The sequence below is a fragment of the Macaca nemestrina genome, chromosome 4 (assembly GCF_043159975.1).
Source record: "Macaca nemestrina isolate mMacNem1 chromosome 4, mMacNem.hap1, whole genome shotgun sequence".
In the NCBI taxonomy this organism is placed as follows: Eukaryota; Metazoa; Chordata; class Mammalia; order Primates; family Cercopithecidae; genus Macaca; species Macaca nemestrina.
This window is the reverse complement of record NC_092128.1, coordinates 9,783,825-9,804,728: the sequence shown is the minus strand read 5'-3', so window position 1 is coordinate 9,804,728 and position 20,904 is coordinate 9,783,825. Positions and strand designations below refer to the sequence as shown.

Here is a 20,904-nt window from a genome sequence, read left to right as displayed (position 1 = left end):
ATCAGAGTTCCCCTTTCTGTGCATCTTCACCAGCATTCATTATTCTTTGTCTTTTAGATAATTGACCATTCTAAGTGGGGTGAGATAATACCTAATTGTGGGTTGTTGTTGTTTTTTTTAACAGAGTCTTGCTCTGTCACCCAGGCTGGGGTGCATTGGCACAATCTCAGCTCAGTGTAATATCTGCCTCCTAGGTTCAAGCATTTCTTGTGCCTGAGCCTCCCAAGTACCTGGGATTATAGGTGTGTGCCACCACGCCCAGCTAATTTTTTTTTTTTTTTTTTTGTATTTTTATTAGAGACAGGCTTTCACCATGTTGACCAGGCTGGTCTCGAACTCCTGACCTCAAGTGATTAGCCTGCCTTGGCCTCCCAAGTGCTGGGATTACAGTGTGAGCCCCTGCGCCTGGCCTCATTGTGGGTTTTTTTTGGTTTGTTTTGCTTTTTTAATTTTTGTATTTTCAGTAGAGACAGGGTTTCACCATGTTGACCAGGCTGGTCTTGAACTCCTGACCTCAGGTGATCCACCTGCCTTGGCTTCCCAAAGTGCTAGGATTACAGGCATGAGCCATTGCACCTGGCCGAGTACCTTAATTTTCCTAGAAAACTCTGGGATTTCTTCACAGAATAACTTTCCAGTTTTTGCCTAGGGATAAGTGCCTAGCTTTAGACCAGTCTATACTAGGAAGTGGGATTCTCTTCTGCATATGGTCATTCCCTACATGCACTCTTTTTTTTTTTTTTTTTTTTTTTTTTTTGAGACGGAGTCTCACGCTGTTGCCCAGGCTGGAGTGCAGTGGCGCGATCTCGGCTCACTGCAAGCTCCGCCTCCCGGGTTCCCGCCATTCTCCTGCCTCAGCCTCCTGAGTAGCTGGGACTACAGGCGCCCGCCACCGCGCCCGGCTAATTTTTTGTATTTTTAGTAGAGACGGGGTTTCACTGTGGTCTCGATCTCCTGACCTTGTGATCCGCCCGCCTCGGCCTCCCAAAGTGCTGGGATTACAGGCTTGAGCCACCGCGCCCGGCCCCTACATGCACTCTTAACCCCAACGAGGCAGAATTCACAGTCCTCCTCTGAATGCACTCTTCAGTTTCCCTCACTTGAATGTTTTCTCCATCCCCATTAGGACTAGCCAAAGTCACATCTCTTTTAGAGTCATGCCAGCCCCATGTCTTGTCCATATCATTCATTTGCAGATAGTCAAATTCCCCTTTGGGGCAGAAACCATATTTTAATTATCTCAGTGCTTAGGGAAAACCTTGTATGTAGTGGATACTCAGAATGATTTCTCGTGTGAATTAAGTACACTTTGTGTTTGTATCTAACTCTGAGTAACTGTTTAGAAGTAATGTCCTCCACCCTCCTGAAGCTCATAGCTTTAGATTATCACCTTTCTTCTTGAAAACATTGTGAACTCCTAGAGATTGGTCTGTGTCTTATTTTTCCTGTATCCTTTCAGTACCCCATATAGTTTTTTGCAGTCAGAAAACACTTAGTAAATAGTAAAGATTTTTAGACTGAGGGGGCTGGAGTGGGGGTGGGCTGCTGGCTGAGATGGTGTCTGCTCCGCACCCCAAGCAAGCCTGTCAGGAGGGGGGCTTTCTCCAACACTGCCCTCTTCACCCTTGGAGCTTTCCCAGGATTCCTCAGATTTCCCCAGCGCCCCTTTGGCACTGTGTCTTCTCCTCTTTGCCCTGCCTCCTCCCTGTCCCACCACCACCTCCTCACCCTGTCTCTCCCTTCTCCTCTTTGCTCTGGCTCCTTGCCACCAGTATCTTTTCCCAACTTTTTTTTTCCTACTAGAGACAGTGGGCTGACAACCTGACTTCCAAAAAATATTAACTGAGGAAAGGTAAAAACTAGTTTTTAGGCCAGGTGTGGTGACTCAAGCCTGTAATTCCAGGGCTTTGGGAGGCTGAGCTCAGAGGATTGCTTGAGGCCAGGTGTAGGATACCAGTCCAGGCAGCATAGCCAGACCTATGCCCACAAAAATTGTTTCCAAAGATTGACTTGCCATAGTGGCGTGTGCCTGTCGTCCCAGCTACTTGGGAAGCTGAAATGGAAGGATCACCTGAGCTCAGGAGGTCGAGGCTATAGGGAGCCATGATCACATCACTGCACCCCAATTTGGGTGACAGAGTGAGACCCTGTCTTAAAAACAAAACAAAACACAAAAACAACTAGTTAACAGATTCTGAATGCCTAACATACAGGCATACAAGGTGGCAGGATGAGTACATAAAGATGCCAAAACTACTCAAGCACCTATTAAATGAAAAGCAAATATACCAGGAAAAACTTCAGCACCTGCTTGAAGAACTAAGAGGGGAATTAGTAGAAAAGCTAAGGACTTCGAAGAAATGAAGCTTCAGGTATTAACTCAAAAAAAAAAAGGGGAATTGTTAAAAGCCCAAATAAAACAAGAATTAGAAACTCCAGTGTTTTTGCAATTGGGATGAAGAAGTGGAAAAGTATAGAGATGAAAGCTTTGCTATAAACATAAATTTCTTCAATCAGAATCTGAAACACTAGGAAGAAGAATTTGCATGTAGTTTAGAAAAAAACCCTAAAATTTGAATTAGAGATTTATTTTTATTTTTATTTATTTATATTCTCTTCAAGACAGGGTCTTGCTTTTGCCCAAGCTGGAGTGTAGTGGTGCTATCTTGGCTAACTGCAGCCTTAAGGCTCAAGTGAGCCTCTTGCCTCAGCCTTCCAAGTGGCTGGGACTACAGGTGTGCAATACCACAGCTGGCTAATTTTTTTTTTTTTTTTGGGATGGAGTCTCGCTTCATCGCCCAGGCTGGAGTGCAGTAGCGCGATCTCGGCTCACCGCAAGCTCTGCCTCCCAGGTTCACGCCATTCTCCTGCCTCAGCCTCTCAAGTAGATGGGACTACAGGCGCTACTATATATATATATATATATATACACACACACACACACACACACACACACACACAGAAGCTAAAGTAGCAGATTTAGGGGCTGAAAAAGAGAATTCTGGTGCTCAGTTAGAAAATGTCCTAAGAACACAGGTGTGGCAGTTGGCTGAGATGCGGTTACAGTCAGGTCCCAGGAGGCCAAAAACGTCACCTAAACTATAAGTTAAATGCTCGGAAAAAGAGCCACAATCAAACAATGAACAAAATACCTGGTTTTTTTGTTTGTTTGTTTTTAAGATGGAGTTTTGCTCCTGTCGCCCAGGCTGGAATGCAGTGGGGTGATCTCAGCTCACTGCAACCTCCGCCTCCCAGGTTTAAGCGATTCTCCTGCCTCAGCCTCCTGAGTAGCTGGCATTACAGGCATGCACCATCATGCCCAGCTAATTTTTTTTTTTTAAAACAGAGTTTCGTTCTTGTTGCCCAGGCTGGAGTGCAATGGTGTGATCTTGGCTCACTGCACCCTCCACCTTCTGGGTTCAATCAGTTCTCCTGCTTCAGCCTCCCGAGTAGCTGGGATTACAGGCATGTGCCACCATACCGCCAGCTAATTTTGTATTTTTAGTAGAGACGGGGTTTCTCCATGTTGGTCAGGCTGGTCTTGAACTCCCAACCTCAGGTGATCCACCTGCCTCGGCCTCCCAAAGTGCTGGGGTTACAGGTGTGAGCCACTGCACATGGCCACGCCCAGCTAATATTTGTATTTTTAGTAGAGACGGGGTTTCGCCATGTTGGCTAGACTGGTCTCAAACTCCTGACCTCAGGTGATCCACCTGCCTTGGCCTTCCAAAGTGCTAGGAGCCACCACGCCTGGCCAAAATACCTTTTTAATCATTAAAGATTACATAAAACTGAACAAGAAAGAAATACCCTGACCAGGCTGGGCATGGTGGCAGTGGCTCACGCCTGTAATCCCAGCAGTTTGGAAGGCTGAAGTAGGTGAATTTTTGGTTTTTGTTTTGTTTTGTTTTTTGGTTTTTTTTTTTGAGATGGAGTCTTGTTCTGTTGCCTAGGCTGGAGTGCAGTGGCGCAGTCTCAGCTCACTGCAAGCTCCGCCTCCCAGGTTCACACCATTCTCCTGCCTCAGCCTCCTGAGTCGCTGGGACTACAGGCGCCTGCCACCACGCCTGGCTAATTTTTTGTATTTTTAGTAGAGACGGTGTTTCACCGTGTTAGCCAGGATGGTCTAAATCTCCTGACCTCGTGATCTGCCCGCCTCGACCTCCCAAAGTGCTGGGATTACAGGCGTGAGCTACCACGCCCTGCAAGGTGAATCATTTGAGGTCAGGAATTCAAGACCAGCCTGACCAACATGGTGAAACCCCGTGTCTACTAAAAATACAAAAATTAGCCAGGCGTGGTGGTGTGGACCTGTAATCCCAGCTACTCGGGAGACTGAGGCAGGAGGATTGCTTGAATCCAGGAGACAGAGGTTGTAGTAAGCTGAGATAGCGTCACTGCATTCCAGCCTGGGTGACCAAGCAAGACTCAGTCTTAAAGAAAGAAATACACTGACCACTAAAGTCAAAAAACGAAACTTTCAAACATACTAGAAATAACAGCCATGAAACTAGAGGCAACAAGAGTCAGCTAGAAAGGGAAAGGAAAAAGATTCAAAGTGAACTGGATGGTTTACAGTTAGACAATGAAATTCTCAGACCAGCTATTGAACACCACAAAGTGGGCGGGCGCGGTGGCTCAAGCCTGTAATCCCAGCACTTTGGGAGGCCGAGGCGGGTGGATCACGAGGTCAGGAGATCGAGACCATCCGTGGCTAACATGGTGAAACCCCGTCTCTACTAAAAATACAAAAAACTAGCCGGGCGTGGTGGCGGGTGCCTGTAGTCCCATCTACTCGGAGGCTGAGGCAGGAGAATGGCGTGAACCCAGGAGGCAGAGCTTGCAGTGAGCCGAGATCGCGCCACTGCACCCCAGCCTGGGCGACACAGCGAGACTCCGCCTCAAAAAAAAAAAAAAAAAAAAAAAAAAAAAAGAACACCACAAAGTGCCCTCAGTAAAAAAAGATCATGTGTTAATATGTAAGGCACCAGATGCCAAGGAAGAAGGTTGTAAAAGATTTGTGGTATTACAGGAAGAAAAGCTAGAAGAATTTGAGAACAAGTTAGCAGATAGAAAATGAAAGTGGAGCACGATGTCTGGAAGCAATCTGAAAAGCATCAGTGTGAAAAGAAACTGTGGGAGGCCGGGTGCGGTGGATCACGGGTCAGGAGCTCGAGACCAGCCTGACCAACATGGTGAAACTCCATCTCTACTAAAAATACAAGAATTAGCGGTGTGTGGTGGCAGGCGCCTGTAATCCCAGCTACTTGAGAGGCTGAGGCAGGAGAATTGCTTGAACCCGAACCCGGGAGGCAGAGGTTGCAGTGAGATGAGATCGCGCCACTGCACTCCAGCCTGGGTGTACAGTGACACTCTGTCTCTTAAAAAAAAAAAAAAAAATGCAGAGGAAGAAAAAAATGAAAATTTTGACCTGGAATAGTAAATCAGTAGTTTTCAGATCCAAGCTACCTCACTTTCAGAGTTCAAACCAAATGCTGAAGGAAACGATGGAAACATTAAAACAGGAATGCTGAAATATAAGAAATCAAGCTGAAAAAGTCTAACTAGAAGTCAAAAAGACATTGGAAAAAGAACAGACACAGCAGTTAGAAGAAAAGCATCTCAGAGAAATGTGTAGTCAAGCTAAAGAGAAATTGCAGTGAGCTGCAGTTGCCCAGAAAAAGAGGAAATCTTCCCCTGAAAATAATTGAAGAGATGGCAGGACAAGGTGTAAATCTGGGAGGCAGGTAGAGAAGAAATGGAAACAAAATTGAGTTTTAAATAGACAAAATGTTCCATTTGAAGAATATGCAAAGCTTCAGAAAAGACTAAAGGATACACACAGAAGACATAATGAATTTTGAAGTTTAATTTTGGTTCCTAACATGCCTCCAAAGTCAATCCTGTTTGCTCTCAGTCATCAGCCATGGTATTATCCTTTCCTCCTCATGTGCAGGATGAACAGCATCAAAGGGAACTCTGTACTTGGCAAAAGACTGGAGGTAATAGAAACAACACAAAGAAAACAAATAGAGGAATTTTGGATCTCCTGGAGAGTGATGTTCTTAGAGAAAAGGCATTTTAAAAGGCGTGAAATCAAAGACTCAATAAAGCCTGAAGTTTTAACATACATGGTATTTAGATATTTTATTACTGCTTACCAGAATACTGGAATGTGCCTCAAGAAAAGGTCCCAGCTTTATTTAAGGTACTCATGCTGTATTGCATGAGTACTGGGATTTTAGGATTTACTAATGACAAGTGAAGCATTAAAAGAAACTGTTTCAGAGATATTTAGAATATTTATTGACCACCCTTTGAAAATATAAAATAAAATAAAAGGAACTAATTGGGGGAAAGAGATTTATTGAATGACTGAATTATAATGGGAGGAACTAACCCATGTGATTGTAATTTTAGGTGCCTGTGGCATTTGATGATGTCTCCATCTACTTTTCCACTCCAGAGTGGGAAAAATTAGAAGAATGGCAAAAGGAACTTTACAAGAATATCATGAAAGGCAACTATGAGTCTCTCATCTCCATGGGTGAGGCTGAGTTGACACCTTTTGAATGAAGTGACAGCAGCTCCAAGAGGGCTCAAAACAGTCCCTTTTCCTCCAGTGACCTCATTCTCACTCTGTCTTCACACACTTCGAATTCTGGTTTCAAGCCAAAAGATGACCATTTCATTCTTGCTAAATAGGAATCATAATCTCTCCTTTTACCAAATTTTAGGGCAGAGAATGAAGTTCAGGGTTATGGGTGTGACAGCTGGTGGTTTCCATGGGTATCCTTCACTTTGAAAGGAGCTTGACTTCTCCCCCTTGAGGCACACTGTCACTCTGAAAGCAGTGCTAACTTAGCACATGTGCTTTCCCCACACATTACATCTCCACTGCCTGCTTTCCTGAATAGATATCCATAGTTGAAGGTGGATAGATGGGAAGAAGTGATATGAAGTCTAAAAGAAATTGCCTGGGACTATGACCACAAAGCTTCAGCTCAGCCTTGATGGCAATTAGTTGTCTTCCTCATTTATCTTTTTGTCATACCCTCTCTTCCTTTTTCCTCTCCTAGATTATGCTATAAATCAACCTGATGTCTTATCTCAGATTCAACCAGAAGGGGAACATAATACAGAGGACCAGGCAGGGCCAGAGGAAAGTGAGATTCCCGCAGACCCCAGTGAAGGTAAGTGGGTGAAGAGATTCCTACTTCTCGTCTCCCTTTCCTGGTCAGAGATGGTGGCTCAGAACTAAACAGGGCTTAGGGGCTTCTAGAGCCATTCATTGCTAAAGCAACTAGATTTTGAATGTGTCATCAGGCATTTAAATATAAAAGGGAGCTTAGAGGTCACCTTGTCCAGTATCTTCACTTATCAGTACTACACATCTAACAGGTACTAGTTGCATTCCCTGACAGAAGTACTGACACCTAGCTGTTTAGTAAAATAAACATGTCCTTGCATGATGAAGGAGGCAGTCATGCTCATCTGGACTAAAGTGGCTTGAGCAAATGTAAGCGTGGCCCTTCATAAGTGCTGAAGGGACTAGGAGTCTGCATGGTCCCTCCAAGATGCATGGAATCAGTAGACACTGATGACATCCACCTGGGCAACATGGATTTTCTCAGGTCTGGAAAGCTGGCTATCATGAACTCTTCCTAACTTTTTGGTTGGCAGCTGCTTAATATTGTGTGGGAAAGACTGCCAACCAAAGTCCAGTTGTATTGTTTCTCTCATGCCTCACCTTTGCTGTCAGAAAATTCTCATACACTTTTTTTTTTCTTTGTTGGATAGAAGCACACAGTTCATCCTCCAGGCATCTCTGTTACATGAACTTCTCTTACAACCCACCTGCTGTCCCATACAGTTATTTTTTTCTTTTTCTTTTTTTTTTTTTTTTTTTTTGAGACAGAGTCTTGCTCTGTCGCCAAGACTGGAGTGCAGTGGCGTGATCTTGACTCACTGCAACCTCTGCCTCCTGGGTTCAAGCGATTCTCCTGCCTCAGCCTCCCAAGTAGCTCAGATTACAGGCATGCACCACCACACCTAGCTAATTTGTGTGTGTGTGTGTGTGTGTGTATATATATATATTTTTGTTGTTGTTGTTAGAGATGGAGTCTCACTGTCGCCCAGGCTGGAGTGCAGTGGCGCAATCTGCTGGGAATACAGGTGCCCGCCACCATGCCCGGCTAATTTTTTGTATTTTTTCAGTAGAGACAGGGTTTCACCATGGTCTCAATCTCCTGACCTTGTGATCTGCCCACCTCGGACTCCCAAAGTGCTGGCATTACAGGCGTGAGCCACCATGCCTGGCCAGATTTATTTATGTATGTATGTATGTATGTATGTATGTATATATGTATGTATGTATTTATTTGAGAGGGAGTCTCGCTCTGTTGCCCAGGCTGGAGTGCAGTGGCCAGATCTCAGCTCACTGCAAGCTCCACCTCCCGGGTTTACACCATTCTCCTGCCTCAGCCTCCCGAGTAGCTGGGACTACAGGCACCTGCCACCTTGCCTGGCTAGTTTTTTGTATTTTTTAGTAGAGGCGGGGTTTCACCGTGTTCGCCAGGATGGTCTCGGTCTCCTGACCTCGTGATCTGCCCGTCTCGGCCTCCCAAACATTTGGTAGTTTTTAGAGCACTAACTAATCATTCAGAATTTTTTTTTTTTTTTTTTTAAGATGGAGTCTCGCTCTGTTGCCCAGGCTAGAGTGCAGTGATGCCATCTTAGCTCACTGCAACCTCCACCTCTGGGGTTCAAGTGATTCTCCTGCCTCAGCCTCCTAAGTAGCTGGGATTATAGGCGCCCACCACTGCAGCCAGCTGATTTTTGTACTTTTAGTAGAGACGGGGTTTTACCATGTTGGGTCAGGGTGGTCTCGAACTCCTGACCTCATGACCCGCCCACCTCAGCCTCCCAAAGTGCTGGGATTACAGGCATGAGCCACTGCACCCAGCCCATTCACAAAATTTTTAAAAACAAGCAGGTAAGTGTTTTAAAAGTCAGGTTTTTTGGCTAGGCATGGTGGGTCATGCCTATAAACTCAGCACTTTGGGAGGTTGAGGCAGGTGGGTCACCTGAGCTCAGGAGTTCAAGAACAGCCTGGGGAACAGAGTGAGACCCCATCTTTACCAAAAATACAAAAAATTAGCTGTGGTCCCAGCTACTAGGGAGACTGAGGTGGGATAATCGCTTGACCCTGGGAGGCAGAGGTTGCAGTAAGCCGAGATCACGCCGCTGTAGTCCAGCCTGGGTGACAGAGTGAGACCCTGTCTCAGAAACAAACAAACAAAAGTTAGATGTTTTGAATGGAAAGTTAATCCTCTGGATATCGGTTAAGAGGTCTTCTTCCTTATATCCAGTCTTTCCCCCTCTGCCTTTTCCCTTATAGGTTTGTATGTGTATTACATCTGGAAGAGAACGAAGATAAGATTAGACTATGTTTAATACACTTCAGCTTTGCTTTTAGGTTGGAAGGCAGCTGTTGCATGTGCTAAAATCTATTTTCCAAATCTCTCCCCATAACCTGATGGTCTTTTGGGCTGTAGTCTTATCCCAGCCTCTTATTTCTGCTTTGAGAACACCTTTAGTTTTCAGTGGCATCTAACTGATTTAAAAGACATTGGGGTTAAAGTAGTGAGTTCTGTTAATTTGCTGTGAATTTAACCATATTCTGCTCACAAGGCTGTGTTTGAGAAATAACCATGGAGAGCTTCAGGGTACTCTCTGGAGCGTGACAAGCTCTCTTGTCAGCTTGACAGCTTGTCCATTTAGTCCCAAAAAAAAAAAAAAAAAAAAAAAGGCAATATAGGCCTAGGTTGTAATAGCTAGCACGGCTGTTTTGGTACTGATCAGATGAGGCATGTTGTGTGCAAAGCCTCTATAGGCTGTGCACTTTTTCTTTCAGAAAGAACCCCCAAGACCTGAAGGACTTGCCAATACTATATTCTTCCCCCTCCCAGCATTTAGGAAGCAATGACTTGTATCATTTAATAGACAAAGGTAACATATCTCTTAGAAAGAGCCCAGAATTGGGAATCTGAAAAGAGTGTTTCTAAGGAGTTGGATTCTGTGTCTGTACTGACCTAACTTTGTAATTCCGGAAATTGATTTGGTTTTTTGTTTGTTTGTTTGTTTGTTTTGAGATAGAGTTTTTTTGCTCTTGTTGCCCAGGCTGGAGTGCAATGGTGCGATCTTGGCTCACTGCAACCGCTGCCTCCTAGGTTCAAGCGATTTTTCTGTCTCAGCCTCCTGAGTAGCTGGGATTACCAGCGCCTGTCACCACGCCTGACTAATTTTTTGTATTTTTAGTAGAGACAGAGTTTTGCCATGTTGGCCAGCTGGTCTTGAACTCTTGACCTCAGATGATCCACTTGCCTCGGCCTCCCAAAGTTCTGGGATTATATGCGTGAGCTACCACACCCAGCCTGTATGCATTTTTTAAAAGGCTGGTTATGTGTTATTGTTATAGTTATTTGGAAATAAATATTTGGGGCCGGGCGCGGTGGCTCAAGCCTGTAATTCCAGCACTTTGGGAGGCCAAAGTGGGTGGATCATGAGGTCAGGAGATCGAGACTATCCTGGCTAACACAGTGAAACCCCGTCTCTACTAAAAAAAAAAAAGAAAAAAAACTTAGCCGGGCGTGGTGGTGGGCACCTGTAGTCCCAGCTACTCAGGAAGCGGAGGCAGGAGAATGGCATAAACCTGGGAGGCAGAGCTTGCAGTGAGAGGAGATTGCACCACTGCACTCCAGCCTGGGCGACAGAGCCAGACTCTGTCTCAAAAAAAAAAAAAAGAAAAATATTTGAGCGAAATACAGTATTTGACAAACCAACATGATTATCTCACCTTCTTATTCAAGTTCATGAAGGCCATTTTTTTTTCCCTCCCATAAATTAGAGCCTGGTATTTCAACATCAGATATTCTGTCTTGGATTAAACAAGAAGAAGAGCCTCAGGTTGGGGCCCCACCGGAGTCCAAGGAAAGTGACGTATACAAAAGCACTTATGCTGGTGAGTAAGAAATTAAAGAGGTGTTCATGTCCATATCTAGCTCATGCCAGGACTGACTGAAGAAACAGCAGGTGAAATTTGTAGAGGCAAATGTGTAGGAAAAGAATGAGGGAAAGAAACAAAGCCATGCTCAACATTATGAATGAAACCAAACAGTCACTAAAATAAATTTTAAGTGAGTGAGAAAATATACTCCTACGTGCAAAGACAAATGAGAATTGTCAGAACAAGAAAAATAAGTGCATACAGACGAACCAAAATTATGGGGATGGGGAAAGACAGAAGAACATGTGAAAATCATGTAGAAAGGGTAGAAAAAGTGGGAGTGGGGTGGGGAGACAAGCTCTGGAGACAGAAATGGCGGTGGAGAAGTGTAAATGGGAATGTTAAGTAAGGGCCCTCCCTCAGAATGTTAAGTAAGGAAAAATCAATGATGGGAGAAGAAATAGAAGTATCTTCCTTCTAAGATACTTTTGCCATTTGTATTGTAGAAGAGAATCTCAAGATCAGAAGGGTCGCAGTCATTTATACAGCTTAATGCAGTCTGTGTTTTTAGTATTTTCTGTGCTCTGTGTTCTTTTAGACTGGGAAACACAAATGAAAAATAAGACAGTTTTAGCTCTTGAAGAAACTTATACTAGGGACATACATATCAGTACTAGGCAAGCCTGTTAAGTATCAAGGATGAGTGGGGTGGATGACTTACATAAACGAATGAGAAGTTTCAGGAACATGCATCAGGTTGGGCTTGGTGACTCATGCCTGTAAGCCCAGCATTTTGGGAGGAAGTTGAGGTAGGTGGACCACTCGAACTCAGGAGTTCAAGACCAGCCTGGGTAACATAGGGGGATCCTGTCTCTAAAAAAAAAAAAGAACATGCATCAGTTTTAGTTTAGGTATTTAGATAAGACCTAAGGAAGGGCATAAAGCCACAATTGTACCTTAGAAGATTGGTATGATATGGTTGGGTATAATTTGGGAAGATGGGGAGAGAGGGGTAGCATTCTGCAAAAGGGAGGACAGAATAAGTAAAGATGCATAGCAGAAATGTGTACTCTGTTCTCAGGGGACGTAAAGAGACAGCTGACCACAGTGATGGGTTGATCTGATAGAAATAGGAATAGATGATTATGTGATTTTAGGCTTTGTCACAACAGGCAATAGAGAAAGTTCTTGAGTAGAGGTAAAATATGGTGAAAGTGACATTGGGAAGATTGATGCCAAGGATTTTCTGTTTCTTAACAGATAGCATAGAAGAGGTACAATGTTAAATTTTCTGATGAGGGCTGGGTGTGGTGGCTCATGCCTGTAATCCCAGCACTTTGAGAGGCTGAGGCAGGTGAACCACTTGACTCCAGGAGTTCAAGACCGCTGGTCAACATGTCAAAACCCCATCTCTACTAAAAATATAAAAATTACCTGAGCATGGCTGGACACGGTGGCTCATGCCTATAATCCCAGCACTTTGGGATGCCGAGGTGGGTAGATCACGAGATCAGGAGATCGAGACCATCCTGGCTAACACGGTGAAACCCTGTCTCCACTAAAAATACAAAAAATTAGCTGGGCGTGGTGGCGGGTGCCTGTAGTCCCAGCTACTCAGTAGGCTGAGGCAGGAGAATGGCGTGAACCTGGGAGGTGGAGCTTGCAGTGAGCCGAGGTTGCGCCACTGCACTCCAGCCTGGGTGACAGAGCGAGACTCTGTCTCAAAAAAAAAAATTACCTGAGCACAGTAGTGCATACCTGTAATCCCAGCTACTTGGGAGACTGAGGCAGGAGAATTGCTTGAACCCAGGAGGTGGAGGCTGCAGTGAGCCAAGGTCACGCCACTGCACTCCATCACGGGCGACAGAACGTGATTCTGTCATAAAATAAAATAAATTTAAAATTTCATTTCATTTCTCTGATGATTTGTCACAGAGACCACTGTTGTCTTGGTTATTATTGCAACCTTCTGCTGAGTTTCTGACCTGAGCTAGTTGAGAGCTTGGAGTGATCTGTTAGAGCTGGGTAGGAATGCATGAGAGTTGCTAGTGAGACAGTTATTGATAGGTATAACTCTTGAGTCTTTTCTTTCAGATGAAGAGCTTGTCATCAAAGCTGAAGGCCTTGCTAGATCCTCGTTGTGCCCTGAAGTTCCAGTCCCTTTCTCTTCTCCACCAGCAACAGCAAAGGATGCTTTTTCAGATGTGGCTTTCAAAAGCCAGCAGTCTACATCCATGACACCTTTTGGACGTCCAGCCACTGACCTGCCTGAAGCCTCTGAGGGACAAGTGACTTTTACTCAGTTGGGTAGCTATCCCCTCCCACCTCCAGTTGGCGAGCAGGTGTTCTCATGCCACCACTGTGGCAAGAGTCTCAGCCAAGACATGTTGCTGACCCACCAATGTAGCCATGCTACTGAGCACCCCTTACCCTGTGCCCAGTGCCCTAAGCACTTTACTCCACAGGTGGACCTCAGCAGCACCTCCCAGGACCATGCGAGTGAGACGCCCCCCACCTGCCCACACTGTGCCAGGACTTTTACTCACCCATCAAGACTTACCTACCATCTTCGGGTCCATAACAGCACTGAGCGTCCTTTCCCCTGTCCTGATTGCCCCAAGCGCTTTGCTGACCAAGCTCGACTCACCAGCCACCGGAGAGCTCATGCAAGCGAAAGGCCCTTCCGCTGTGCCCAGTGCGGCAGGAGCTTCAGCTTGAAAATCAGCCTCCTGCTCCACCAGCGGGGTCATGCACAAGAGCGCCCTTTCTCCTGCCCTCAGTGTGGCATTGACTTCAACGGCCACTCGGCCCTTATCCGTCACCAGATGATCCACACAGGCGAGCGTCCTTACCCCTGCACTGACTGCAGTAAGAGCTTCATGCGCAAGGAGCACCTGCTGAACCACCGGCGGCTGCACACGGGCGAGCGGCCCTTCAGTTGTCCTCACTGTGGCAAGAGCTTCATCCGCAAGCACCACCTCATGAAACACCAGCGCATCCACACCGGGGAGCGGCCCTACCCCTGCTCCTACTGTGGCAGGAGCTTCCGCTACAAGCAGACACTCAAGGACCACCTGCGTTCGGGCCACAATGGAGGCTGTGGCGGTGATAGTGACCCATCGGGTCAGCCCCCCGACCCACCAGGTCCCCTCATAACTGGGCTTGAAACTTCTGGCCTGAGTGTCAACACTGAAGGTCTAGAGGCCAACCAGTGGTATGGGGAAGGGAGTGGAGGGGGAGTTTTGTAAATCCAAATCTCTGTGGCTTCATGGTTGTATATGCTCACAGTAGGGTACAAAATCCAAGAGAAAGTCTGTGAGCCCCATCCAACACCCACAGTAATTATTACCTGGTACATCACTGAATTTGGGGTCCTATACACTTGACTAGAGACATGGTTGTGGTTTGGAATTTCACACACTTACAAGAATACCACATTTTGAAACCCAGAAAGACCTGGAAAGGGGCCCAGGACCTCCATCTTTTCAAAGATACAACAAAAGCAGAAGTTACAAGAATATTGTGGAGAGGTTGGAAAGCAGGATTTAACCTCTGGTTCTCTTGTTCTCAGAGAACAGCAGGTTGATAGTAGATTATGTCTCTAGGTAGAGACAGGTACATGGGAAGAGTCTCCAAAACTGGAAGCCCATCATGAGGCATGAGAATGTTTAACCATAAAGCCCTTTAATAGCTCCTTGATAGCTAAGATGGTTGTTGGAGAAAGTGCTTAAGCCACTGTTAATGTTGCTGCCTCCTGTCTGAAAACCAGCCAAGATCTGTTCACAAGCCTCTGTGGCTACCTTTCCCTGAAACATGGTAACTCAAGACTGCCTGCCTAGGTTTCTTAGATTAATTCTTCACGTACCTTTTGTTTAATATTGGTTGAATATGAAATCTGACTTTAAAAGATTATTAAGGAATTCCTTAACTATACTGGCTTGATTTGAAACAGGCTCTTATTGCCATTTAAAGTGCTAGAAACCTTTGGCAAAGTCCTGGTTAAAAAATTGGCAACAGTTTTCTCAGTCCCAGCTTTAAAAGCTAGAGACCTCAGAGAAATAGCTGGCTTAACAATGATAGAACGGCCTAAAATTTGTGCCTACACCATGTTCTGAGAGTCGTTCACATCCGATTCTTCCTTATCTTTTCCAAGCCAGTAAGTTGGCTTCTCCATTCCTGGTGTGTGATATTCTTGACAATCATCAACAACAAAGATCACAGCACTTTCCGGAAGCATGGAGCTTCCAGAAAGTGAACTCTTCATCCTCAGTAGTGAGATGATAACAGTGTTGTAATGCAGCTTTCTTGAGTCATCAGAGAGAGTGTATGTTCACCCTATCTGGCTGTATCCCATTGACAGTGGACAGATTGAGGAACTTCCTAGATCACTGAGAACTAAGCACCATGCATAGACAACAACAGTTTGTTCTTGCCTGTATTGCTTTTAGGGGCTTTGACTACCATTCGTTCTTTTCTTGGGGTGATTTAATCACCTGGGAGCATCTGAGTCTGCTGCTAAGTGGCTTTGCAGCTGGGCCTAAGTTCTGTTTCCTTTATGGATCTCAAATTTTCATCTGCAAAATGAGGCTGTTGAAAGGAAAAAAAGTGAGCCTCTAGGAGTTACTCAAAAAAAAATCTTGTGATACATTGCTTTTCCTGCCAAAATTCTGTCTCTGTCTTTGGCTTCTGTCCAGGCAAAGCTAAATAAGACAGCAAAATCAAAGCAGATAAATTCCTGCTGAAACTTGACTAAAATTTATTTGATTTGTTGTTTGACTCCCACTTGGAAGCCTGAGGTAGAAGACAGAATGCAGAAGTCCTACATCTTGGGCAGAAAATGTTCATTCCTATACTCTTGTTTCCTCTGCTTCTTCCTGAGGTGCCTAGAACAAGGTCTGGAAATGTTTAGTCAGGATATTTTCTTGATGAAGTGATAAGGGAAGGACCCATTTTTTGCTTATCACCTAGCCCAACCTTCACTCTCTCTAGTTATGCATAACAACACTAGGAAAAGGTGTTAGCCCAGCTAACTTGGCTTCTGGGAAGGCTGTGTCTGAACATGTTGCTCTGTAGGATAATCACATTTACAAAACATCTGCTCTGTGACATTCACAATACCAGGGACCGTGGGAGACACAAGAAATGTGTGCCTGCTGTCATAACTTACAGTGGAAAAGCCCAATAACACAGAACAAGACATGATGGGCAGTACCGTAGCATATTGGGATTAAGAGCTTTCTAGCCAGAATCTGGACCTATACCATGGGAAGATTTAGGGGTTCTGGGAATCCCTAAGCCAGGGTTCTGGCTTCATTGGCAACCCACTATGAACTTGAATGTGAGATTTAGCTCTAGTTTGCACCTTGATTTCCCCAGTGAAAAGGGAGAAGAGCCAAAGTATTGTCTAGGTGCTGAGTTCCTTTTCTGAATGGATTTCAAGCATTTGCCAGGGTATGCTGGAGGAGGGACTCCTACAGTAGGTGAGATGTGGGACTAGGTAACACTTTAAATACTTTTTTACTCAAAGATTTGCCAAGAGCACAGCTTATTAATGAAAGAGACCTGTGGATTGAAGTGCTGCAGATAGATCCCACAGTCCCTTGTGAAAGGAACTCAAATACAAATGAAGCAAGAGCCCTAAAACGGAATGAAAGAGGATGTGTGAGGCCGTCTCAGAGAGATGGAAGCAGGCGTGATACTAATCCTCAGCCCAGGAATAAAGTAGAGAGTTCAACTGTTACTCTTTTCTTTCATCAGTCCCCTATCAGAACTGCAGGCCAGCTCCAAAGAGTGCTTAAGATTCAAAAGTGGATAAGTAAAATGGATCAGTGGGAAGGATAAGGTGTCCAACAGAAAGTGTGGGGGAGAAACTCTTAGCCCATCAGTGCTCCTGAGAGAAACCATGCAAATTTAACTCTTCAGTTAAAGAAATATGTGAGAACTGCTTGTCATGACCAGAGAAGATTGGAAAGGGGAAACCCCAGAAACGTGCTCTTCATCTGTCAGCCTTTTGGACCAAGAAGTTGTCACTATTACACATAAGCACCATTCCCTTAGAGTAGATCCAGGTGTTGACTATAACCAGATTTACTCTTTGCTTACTAGGTTTTTCATTGTCACCATTGGATGAACCTCTGGTTTAGCCACAGTTGTGAAAATAAATGGAAGTTGGTTGATTGTCTAGAAAGTGAAAGAAGATGGCCCTGCTCCTTTTCTGCTGACCATTTAGTATTGGAAACTCCTACTTCCCTTTTCATTAATAATAAAGTGTGCAAGGTTCCTATTGGGGGGAAGGTGTGGGGCTCTGCTGGGCTTCTCTTGAGCATATCTGAGAAATGTTCATGCCTGTCTCAACCAGGACCAGACCCTGTGACTTACTAGGTAGTAACAGTCCACAAAAGCCTCGTTGATTAAAAAAAGAGAGAGAGAGAAAGGACCTCATTCCAAATGGAATGGAAATCCCAAATTTCTGCTCAGGTTTTCTCTGAGGAGGGATAGGACACCCGCCCTTCTTCCCATGTCTTAGCTTCTTAAACTACAAAAAGCATCCTCAGTGGCTGCCTGAGGGCAGCTCAGTAGTCACAAGCAAAAGCATCTTTCCCAGACAATTTTCTTATGGACAAGGACCTCTGATGTCACTAAATACATTTTTTTTTTCTTTCTTTGGGCCTTATTGATATTTCTAACCCTGTTGTCTTTAGTCTTGGTTTTTTGTTTGTTTTTGCTGAAAAATTCTTTTCAGAGAAGTCTCACTGTGTTGCCATGTTGCTCAGGCTGGTCTTGAACTCCTGGGTTCAAGTGATCCTCCTGCCAAGGCCTCCCAAAGAGCTGGGATTATAGGTGTGAGCCTCCTTGCCTGGCCTAGCTCCGGTTCTTTATCTGTAGCAAAGGAGCAGTCATTTCTCACAGGATTTATACACAGAGGCCGTTCTTTGTTTTTGGTTTTTGTTTTTGAGATGGAGTCTGGCCCTCTCACCCAGGCTGGAGTGCAGTGGTGTGATCTCAGCTCACTGCAACCTCTGCCTCCCGGGTTCAAGTGATTGTCCTGCCTCAGCTCCTGAGTAGCTGGGATTACAGGCACACACCACCACACCTGGCTGATTTTTGTATTTTTAGTAGAGATGGAGTTTCACCATGTTGGTCGGGCTGGTCTCGAACTCCTGACCTCATGATCCGCCCACCTTGGCCTCCCAAAGTGCTGGGATTACTGTGTCTGGCCCATTCTTTGTTTTAAAATGTTTCAGACTCTTAAAAGCAAAAGATGTTACTCTTTTCTTTCATCAGTCTGCTATCAGAACTGCAGGCCAGCTCCAAAGAGGGTTTGCTTAAGATTCAAAAGTGGTAAGTAAAATGGATCAGTGGGAAGGATAAGGTGTCCAACAGAAAGTGTGGAGGAGAAACTCTTAGCCCATCAAGTGCTCCTGAGAGAAACCATGCAATTTAACTCTTCAGTTAAAGAAATACGTGAGAACTGCTTGTCATGACTAGACAAGATAGATCAGATTGGTGGGGGCAGGGAGTGTGCAGAGCCTTAACAACAATACATCATGTATGTTAGTACAGCTTAATGATTATGAGCAGGGACTCTGGAGTCCTCGATTCAAGTCCTGACATCATAAGTAAGATAACTGATGTGTTATTTAACCATCCTGAGCCTTAGTTTCCTTATCTGTAAGATAGGGATAACAATACCTGTGTCTCAGAGGTGTTAAGGCTGAGGAGGGAACCTATGTAGTGTTTAAAACAGGACCCTGACAGGAGGTGTTCAGTATCAGCTATCAGGAAAGATTTTACAGGACCAACCAGATGGGGGGTCATAAAGCTGGGCTGAACTTGAAGTGAAGGTGCCAAGAACGGAGGCTGCTCTGCAGAACTATCGGGCCAGAGCATATTGTTTCTTGCAGAAAACAATATGGAAGGTTCTGTTTATGTATCTAGAAGGTTCAGTTTACGTATCCTGCAGGAGTCATTTGTCACTTTCTAGGATGTTATTCCTTCTGGCCTTGTTTTAGTTTCTTTTTAAATGAGTAACTGGCACAATCATATATGTATACACACATACACAATGATTTTGCTCAACTTGGTTAAATTGCCTCTTCAAAAAAAAAAAAAAAATTTACCCTTAAGACCAACCTCCCGTCAAAGGCGGCAGATATTATAGCCCAGAGATGTCTCGAAAGCAGTGTCCTGCAGTGTTCTCAAAAATTGCCAGGTTACATTTCAAATAAAACACTTGATAAAGGCCAGGCACGGTGGCTCATGCCTGTAATCCCAGCACTTTGGGAGGCCAAGGCGGGCGGATCACCTGAGGTCAGGAGTTTGAGACCAGCCTGGCCACCCTGGCAAAACCCCATCTCTGCTAAAAATACAATTAGCCAGGCGTGGTGGCGGGTGCCTGTAATCCCAGCTACTCGGGAGTCTGAGGCAGGAGAATCACTTGAACCCTGGAGGCGGAAGTTGCAATGAGCCGAGGTTGCGCCACGGAACACCAGCCAGGGTGACAAGCGAAACTCCATCTCAAAAAAAAAAACATAAAATATTTGATAAAACCTCATTGAGCTATGCGGCTTTATGTTTATTAGCAAAACCAGTATTTACTGTAAAATCTTAGAACTGGTCTAAAACCTAAGCTACCCAAGAACAGAGGCCATGTATTATTTTGTATTCCTCATGATGCCACATGCTTTTAGGCACATGGTTGCTCAATGAATAATTGTATAGTAGGAAGGTCACCAGAAGTAGGAGTTAAAAAGTGGATGATGGTCCTTGCTTGACATTCTCTACTTGTATGGGGCAAACTACCTTTTACAAAGATCTCATTTTCCTATCTCTAATGTGAAAATAGAACAACATGGTAATATAAAGTCCTTTCTTCTGGATTAGGATTGTCAGAGTTGGGGAAAAGACCCTTCAATTCTAAAATTACAGAATTTAAGATTTTACTTTTGGGTCCTCTTTCCTTGTCTGGTTTCTTCCTAGATTCTGCCCTTTTGAGTGATTGTTCTGCACAGCAGTATAAACATCTTGGAGAGGTATGTGTTTTTACAGACTAAAGAGTCTCATTCTATCCATATTATTGTAACTCCAAAGCTACACAAACTGAAAAAGTTCTAGCAAAAGTAGAAAATTTTGTTTTAAATAGAAAGTATACATTTAATTCACTTTTTCAAAACATAGGAAAACAAAGTAATTCTTTTGCTAGGGTGCTGGGTAATTCAATGATTACTTTTCCCTATAAATTTTGTGTAATGTAAAGCTCTTTGTGTAAACCTTTTTTTTTTTTTTTTGAGATGGAGTTGCCTATGCTAGAGTGCAGTGGCCCAGTGTTACCTCATTGCAACCTCTGGCTCCCAGGTTTAAGCAGTTCTCCTGCCTCAGCCTCCCAAGTCGCTGGGATAATAGGTGCCTGCCACCATGCCCAGCTAATTTTTGTATTTTTAGTAGAGATGGGGGTTTCACCATGTTGGCCAGGCTGGTTTCAATCTCCTGACCTCAAATAATCCACCTGCCTTGGCCTCCCAAAGTACTGGGATTAGAGCCACCACACCCAATTGTGTAAAGCTTTTTTTTTTTTGAGATGGAGTCTCACTCTGTCGCCCAGACTGGAGTGCAGTGGCGTGATCTCGGCTCACTCCTACCTCCGCCTCCCGGGTTCAAGAGATTCTCCTGCCTCAGCTTCCCGAGTAGCTGGGACTACAGGCGTGAGCCACCACACCTGACTAATTTTTTATTTTTAGTAAAGATGGGGTTTCACCATGTTGGCTAGGCTAGTCTCGAATTCCTGACCTCAGGTGATCTGCCCGCCTCGGCCTCCCAAAGTGCTGGGATTGCAGGAGTGAGCCACCGCGCCCAGCCCGCGTAAAGCATTTTTAATGTTTTTGTAAGAATAAGGATTA

The 20,904-nt window shown here is 44.7% G+C and overlaps 1 protein-coding gene across 4 annotated transcripts in view; it reads left to right on the top strand.

The window, feature by feature from the left end:
- The window catches only part of LOC105474854 (zinc finger protein 398), a 34,184-nt gene extending 14,234 nt beyond the window's left edge, over positions 1-19,950 (top strand). For all 4 annotated transcript variants that reach the window (XM_024790668.2, XM_011729676.2, XM_011729677.2 and 1 more), the window contains 4 exons: positions 6,421-6,547; positions 7,080-7,193; positions 10,910-11,023; positions 13,103-19,950. In XM_024790668.2, coding sequence (XP_024646436.1) covers positions 6,421-6,547; positions 7,080-7,193; positions 10,910-11,023; positions 13,103-14,256 — 1,509 coding nt within the window. In that variant the 3' untranslated portion in view covers positions 14,257-19,950. The remainder of the gene's footprint in view (positions 1-6,420; positions 6,548-7,079; positions 7,194-10,909; positions 11,024-13,102) is intronic.
- The last annotated feature ends 954 nt before the right edge of the window (positions 19,951-20,904 follow it).